The sequence below is a fragment of the Gekko japonicus genome, unplaced genomic scaffold (assembly GCF_001447785.1).
Source record: "Gekko japonicus isolate JY-2015 unplaced genomic scaffold, Gekko_japonicus_V1.1 scaffold276, whole genome shotgun sequence".
Taxonomy (NCBI): Eukaryota; Metazoa; Chordata; class Lepidosauria; order Squamata; family Gekkonidae; genus Gekko; species Gekko japonicus.
The window spans coordinates 1,036,412-1,043,558 of NW_015171510.1; the positions used below are offsets into that span (position 1 = coordinate 1,036,412).

The 7,147-nt window shown below is 41.7% G+C and overlaps 1 protein-coding gene across 1 annotated transcript in view; it reads left to right on the top strand.

Moving 5' to 3' along the window:
• Nucleotides 1-2,524, top strand: part of DSTYK (dual serine/threonine and tyrosine protein kinase) — a 65,038-nt gene extending 62,514 nt beyond the window's left edge. The window contains exon 13 of the mRNA XM_015419342.1: nt 538-2,524. Within this exon, the coding sequence (XP_015274828.1) occupies nt 538-725 (188 nt within the window). The 3' untranslated portion in view covers nt 726-2,524. The remainder of the gene's footprint in view (nt 1-537) is intronic.
• Nucleotides 2,525-7,147: the final 4,623 nt, after the last annotated feature.

A 7,147-nucleotide genomic window follows, 5' to 3' on the forward strand; every position in this document is an offset into this window, starting at 1 on the left:
CTCTTCCTCTTCCTCCTCCTCCTCCTCCTTCTTCTCTTCTTCTCTTCTTCTTCTTCTCCTTCTTCTTTTCTTCTTCTTCTTCTTCTTCTTCTTCTTCTTCTTCTTCTTCTTCTTCTTCTTCTTCTTCTTCTTCTTCTTCTTCTTCTTCTTCTTCTTCTTTCTCATGTTCCTAAAAACTAACATATGACTTAGGAACAAATCTCTGATGTGGTGTGCTCACTTGAGTAGGGTAATGCTGAAGAAGCTTTGTAGCTTTTTATGAGGAGAGACCCACATTTTCAGGTACCCTGCCCATAGAAGCTGGTGCTGTGGATTTGTGAATACACTACTTATTAAGTAACTTAAATAACTTAATATTAATGCGTATCAGAGATGATACATTATAAATTGGAACTTTATGTCAAATTGAGGTTTATGTCACATCTTCCCCCCCGAAAAAGGAATTGTTTACATGTTTGACTGCTGTCGCTAAAACAAAAAAAGCCAAAATCAAAATATATCCCCCTCTTCAGTTAATGATATTCCCTCTTTTCCCAGGAGTACGACCAGAGCGTCTATCTGTCTTTGATGAAGAATGTTGGCAGCTTATGGAAGCCAGTTGGGATGGAGATCCGTCCCGGCGCCCACTTCTGGGCATAGTCCAACCCATGTTGCAGGGCATAATGGACAGACTTTGCAAGTCAAACTCTGAGCAGTTAAGCAAAGGTTTAGATGATTCTACTTGAAACCAAGCTATGGGGGAGCTGTTCTGTTGTGTGAGAACTCGGATTCCCCACCTTGTCAACAGCAACTCAAGGTGTAGCTCTTCTGGAGAGCCCAATCAGAAATTGCACTCTCAGGTGAGAGGATATTGAAATTCCACCTCATATAGCAGCCAGAAACCTTCCATTCCAGTATACACTACTAATGCAAACTTGCAGTACTTCCCTCATTTTTTAAAAGATAATGCAAAGATGAGGGATTAAAACCTGAAGGGGTATTTTGATTACTCCTTTTGGGCACCAGTAAAAATAATACACAGTGTTTCAGTAGATTGGCAGCTAGTACAGCTGAGACTTTTGAGAATCCTCTTCTCCATCTACACTCTGTTACAGAAGCTTACCGGAAAGTCATACAAGATGAATGTGGATGAACAGAAGAAATAAGGGTGGGTAACTGCTAACTACAGAGCATGGACTGAAAGGTGTGGATTCAGTAATTTCCCATAATGCTTGGTATGTTTACATGGCGGGATCAGAGCATCCATATTCTTCTTCAGGGGAAGCCTCCACTGCGATGGAAATACCCTAACAGTATAAGCTATCTGTTCTTTGTCTTGTCAGCCAAGCTCTCTTCTGGTAAATGCTTAACAGTAGTTCTTGGGAAACATGAGCAAAGATGGTCTTTTTATTTTTTGCAGTCTGACAGTGAGATGGGTATACCACCAAAAGACTTCACACCTACAAAGACAGAAACACAAGTTGCTAGCAACTAACCATGGTCTGTACCCAGCAAACTTCCAGTGTATCATGTTTTAACTACAGTGGTTTTCTTGTTTTGAATTAAGTGCAAAGGCAATGACTGTTTTAAACTCTGCTCTAATATTGACAGACACTTTTAAAGATAAGTTGAGCTGTATATTTTATGTCATTTCCTTGAAGAGGACCCAAGAGAAACCTGTTGTGATTCCATAGGCATGCATGGTTGCTGTGTCTGTTTATCATTTACTTCCTTGGAGTTTGTCATTTGGCTGTGCTAATCTAGGTGTTTGTTGCAGGGAGCATTTGGCGAAGGAAGTCCAGAGGCTTCTGAAATGGGCTCCTTCTTACATCCCTGACTAGGTTCTTGTGCGCGTGTTTATGTGTGTGCAAGAACTAGTTTCTTGTTGCAGCAATATTTTAAGTGGAGTGTAGGTTGAACTAGTGAATGCACCTGAGATGGCTGAGGAAAGGGACCAATTGCCAGTGTTTCACCGGGTGCTTGGAAGATGGGATGTGACTATATTCTCCCTCCTGCACGCAGTGGGATGTGCACTGGTTCGATCTTTATGGAATAATCTAGGGTGTGCTGAGCAAAGCTGATCAGTCTTGTAACATACAATATTTTGCTTCTGGAGTTTGCTTAGTAGTACAAAGCAGATATGCAGCTTTGGCCTGTTTACATTAGTGGAAAACCACTAGACAAAAGTAACCCTGCAATGATACTTAGCAGCCTAGATGAACCCTTCTTTGTGTGTGCAATAAAGTTAAAACCATGCTTTTAAAATGATTGCTTTCCTACTTAATGGGCATTCATTGTTATGTGGTGGTCTAAACCATATAGGCACTTACATCCACACACTGTAGCATCTAGCAACTTGAACAACTGCCAGCCATACTCACAAAAAAGCACATATTTTCTCAAATAGGAAGTCCTAAGAAAGGCACTGTCATGTATCTGGGCCACTGTTCCCATCACTTAACAGTATTACTCATGTTCATATTCATTTTCTATTATGGTGGCTAGTAACCTTGTTTAGAATTGGGAGGACCTAGGTCAGTGTTTTTGAAAGTATAGAAATAGTTTATGTGAAATAAAATGAAATAAAGTGCTTTTGAAAATGTCTTGTATAGCTTTTCCCAAGTAGCAACTTCCTTATTCTTTACCCTGTGCCTTTTAAATACTGATTCAATGTACTGTGTCTTGGTTTCACTGGGGCTGTGTTTCTTTACAAGTACAAACTTGGCCTCTCGCACCTTCCCTACCCAATATACAGCCACACTGAAAGCATATGTTTAATTTTGGAGTAGATTTCACAGCCCCTGACTTGCCCCACAGTAAGACACACAGTTTTGTTAAAACATGGAGCCTTATTCCTATTGGCAGTACTATAGATAAGTTTATATGTTAAAGCTTGGAATGAAAATGGACACTAAATGTTTTCACAGCTGCAGCTAGCTGTAGGGGTAAACTAAGTTGTGGCTACTAGGGCTGATAGGAGAAATGGCTGTATCCTATATTGTAAAGTGGGCCAGTGATGAACACAGAGCTGCAGTCACTCCTGTTATACTCTTGAGTGTCTTTACAAAACTAGTAATTGGAGGGGATCTGTCAAAGGTATAACAGCAGGTCTTTTTGAAAGCCATTGTTGCGCCCAAGTGTAGTTTGATACATTGTGCATGCACTGCAAATTACCCATTCTTCCACTTCACCCCCCTTCAAATCATTTTGTTAAAATCTAGATTTCACCACCCACTTTGTTCTTGGACTCAGAAGAAAATTGTTTACTGAATTGTACTTAATGCAAGGTTTACATGTTGCCACAAACTTGATGGCTAAAGTAGGTGCTCCAAAAGACGGTTTCTCTAGTGAGCTGGAATCCTGATAAATCAAACTAGTTTACAAAACAAGTATACCTGCAACATGAGAATGGAGAGAGATGAAAGCATCCATACTGGTGCTAGTACCTGATGGCTCAAAGATGGAGCTGTTCAAAGCTGACCTATTATCTGAATACTTTGATTTCTGCTTTGGAGGGTATATCCATTTGGGGTCTGAACAAACACTACATAGGAGCAGCATGAGCTAAAGCATGGCTTGACTGCAATTTCAGGCTGCACTGCTGGAGTGCTGACCTTGGCTTGCTGTTGCCTATCATGTCACTGTCTAGTGAACAAGATGGTAAAGGTTCCCTTGATCGAAAGCCAGTCGAATCCGACTCTAGGGTTGCGGTGCTCATCTCCGTTTCAAAGCCGAAGAGCCAGCCAGCGCTGTCCGAAGACGTTTCCGTGGTCATGTGGCCGGCATGACTAAACACCAAGGCGCACGGAACGCTGTTACCTTCCCACCAAAGTGGTACCTGTTTATCTACTTGCAATTTCTTGCTTTCGAACTGCTAGGTTGGCAGGAGCTGGAACTAGAGATGGGAGCTCATTCCATCATGCGGCACCCGGGTCTCGAACTGCTGAACTACTGACCTTCCACAGCCTGCAGTTCAGCGTCTTAACCACTTGAGCCACCGCAGCTCCGAACAAGATGGTAGGAAGCTTTTATTGGGCAACTGACAATATTTTTTGTCCATCTTAACTACTTAGGAGGGTTTACTGGCTCTACAATGCAAGTTTTTCTAGCTTGTCTAATTAAAAAGCAAGCTATTCTATATTTATCTTTTTATAGCACTTTTGTTATGTTAGTCCTTCTTGCTCCTCCCTCCTTGGCAGTGTTGGGGGAGGGGACACTTGAATGTTGGCTCTTACAGGGTGACAGACTTTAAAAGAAGGGGTAGCAACTTTACAGCTTTATTTAACATGGCTCTTTGCCATGCTCCTTTTTCTTTTAAGAGGTGTACATAAGCTCTGACTGTACAGGCCTAGCTGGAGGTCATCCCTTTTTCTTATTTTTAAAATCTTTAGTAGTATGAATTTTTTTGGCTCTAAGATGAGGACAAGAGCACATCTGCATTTGACACTCCTTTTGGGGGAGGGCGTAAAGAGCACTGCATTTCTTAAACTTTTAACCTTTCCTCCTTCTGGTCTGGTTCTGTTAAACTGATGGTCAGCTGTTACATTTTGGCTATTGAGAAAGACAGAAACATGATAAAACAGTTGTACAGTTCCATTGTAATGCCTATAGATTTTGTACTACTTTTTAATTTTTTAAAAAAACTGATGTATATTAAAGTTAAAGGTAACAAAACTTACCAACTGTATAGGAAAAGTGCAATAACATGGAAAATGAAATGATTAAGAACTACTTCCCTTGTATTCTGTAATACTGATTTCCTTTCATCTGCCGCCCCTTCCCCGCCATTACATGTATTTTAAGAGACGTGACTGTGGGTCAAGACTTCATTTAGTGCCATAATGAGAGTCTGTTTTAGTAGACAGAATACACAAATGCTGTGCTGTATAATAAAGACTGCATTAATGTTTTATGATTCTTTGCCTTTTGTTCTTCCAATATATGCAATAGGAACATTCCACAATTCTTGATGTGGCACCCCTGTGAAGCCTATTTGAAGGGGGGTAAGAAGGGAGGGAGAGAGCACCTATTAAATGGGCATTCTACATTGCAACAGATAGCTGAAAAAGTGCTGATGAAGCGGCAGCTTTTCCTCCTTCGTGGCAGTGGGGTAGTTATGTTGTCTTATGTGTCTGTCAGCCTCTCATTACAAAAGCAACTGCTAAATTTGTGTAAGTGAGCACCAATCCCAACCAATTCTGTATACCTTTAGGATAGTGGAGAAATGAACAGCCCCAACCACCATGTGCTCTTCCAGCCTAGATTCTCTTCGCCCTGCTTCTCTCTCCTGCCCCCCAGTGTCTGCGAATGTATTGGCATCTGTTGATAACTAACCCCTGTTGCTGTGCTGGTAAGATGCTTGAGTTGACATTTATATTCTACCCTCAATGCTTACAGGGTGGTGTTGAGGTGCATATCAGTGGGTTATAAAAGTATTGCAGCAAAGTTGAAATAGAAGTGGCTGGCCCCTAAAAGAGCATGTTAATGTGTTAACCCTTTCTTATAAGCACGGAAGCTGAAAAAACATGGAGAAGCCATAGTAATGCACTCCAAAAGTGCCTGTGTGAAACTCCCTTATAATAAGAGAATGCCCAGTGTGTCTCTGAATAAAGCTCATGAGGCTACATACATAGATATGAACGAAAACTCTTTACTACAAGTAGCTTGACAAAATCATTTTTAACAAAAATCCTTTGGAAATAATTCCAGAGTACAAGATTTTCAAGGCTGCCCTAGGTGTCACAGTGCTTGATTACTAGAAATTCAGCTTTAAACTTAAAGGCCAATTGGCCATGACAGCAACAAGTTTGTGTACCAGCCAGATTTGCTGCCAAGTTGCTATAAAGTAGAGGATAACATTTATTTCTGGGACCTAAATTTTCCCCAGCAGCCTTGGGAACTAGCAGTCACAAACTGTCAGTTTATATGAAAATTATAGTGTTTTAAAGCTGGTCTGTAGTATTTACAGAGGAAATTCTTTCCTCCACTGGTTTTCCAAGGAAGACTACCACCCTCCACTTGCCCTGCAAAGGGAAAATACACAAGTTTCCCAGGAAGAGGTATAGAGTCAATAGCAAGCTCTTTTCCATCAGCCAGGGTGCATGTGGGTGCATGGAGAAGGAGATGGGAAAGGGTGCTGGTGCTGGTGCTGTTTCTCCATTCAAAGCAAGCATGAGTGTGTGGATCTGCCACCTCCACCTTTGCATGCAAGAGAGGAGAGAAGATGCTGTGGTACCTTGTAAAGGGAAGGATAAGAAAGTGATAAACAACAGCATTGGAGGGAGTGGGGAGCGACTTGTCCTTTTATCCCATGATTTTTGAGCTTACTTAGGAGCCTTTGATGAGGAACTTCATCAAAAGCTTTCTGGAAGTCAAGGTAAACAATATCTATTGGATCCCCCTCGTCCACATGTTTGTCCACCCCCTCAAAGAACACTAACAGGTTAGTGAGACAAGATCTTCCCTTACAGAACCCATGCTGAATCTGCCTCAATTGGTTTTGTTCATCTATGTGCCTACTAATTCTTTCCTTAATAACGGTTTCCACCAATTTACCCGGTATCGACGGCAGACTGACTGGCCTGTAATTTCCCGGCTCTCCTCTGGAACCCTTTTTAAAGATGGGAGTGACATTAGCTACCTTCCAATCCTCAGGAATGGAGGCAGATTTTAAGGAAAGATTACATATTTTTGTAAGATTTCCACCAATTTACCCGGTATCGACGGCAGACTGACTGGCCTGTAATTTCCCGGCTCTCCTCTGGAACCCTTTTTAAAGATGGGAGTGACATTAGCTACCTTCCAGTCCTCAGGAATGGAGGCAGATTTAAAGGAAAGATTACATATTTTTGTCAGGAGATCCACATGTTCACATTTGAGTTCTTTCAGAACTCTCAGATGTATGCTATCTGGGCCTGGTGATTTATCCGTTTTTAAGTTGCCTATCAGTTTTAGGACCTCCTCTCTCGTCATCTCAATCTGACTCAGGTCTTTCAACACCCCTCCTGAAATCAGCGGTTCTGGAGTGGGCAAGCACTTCTCATCTTCCACAGTGAAGACAGAGGCAAAAAATGCATTCAGCTTCTCAGCCATTTCCCTATCATCCTTCAGTACTCCTTTTACCCCTTGGTCATCCAAGGGCCCCACTGCCTCCCTGGCTGCTTTCCTG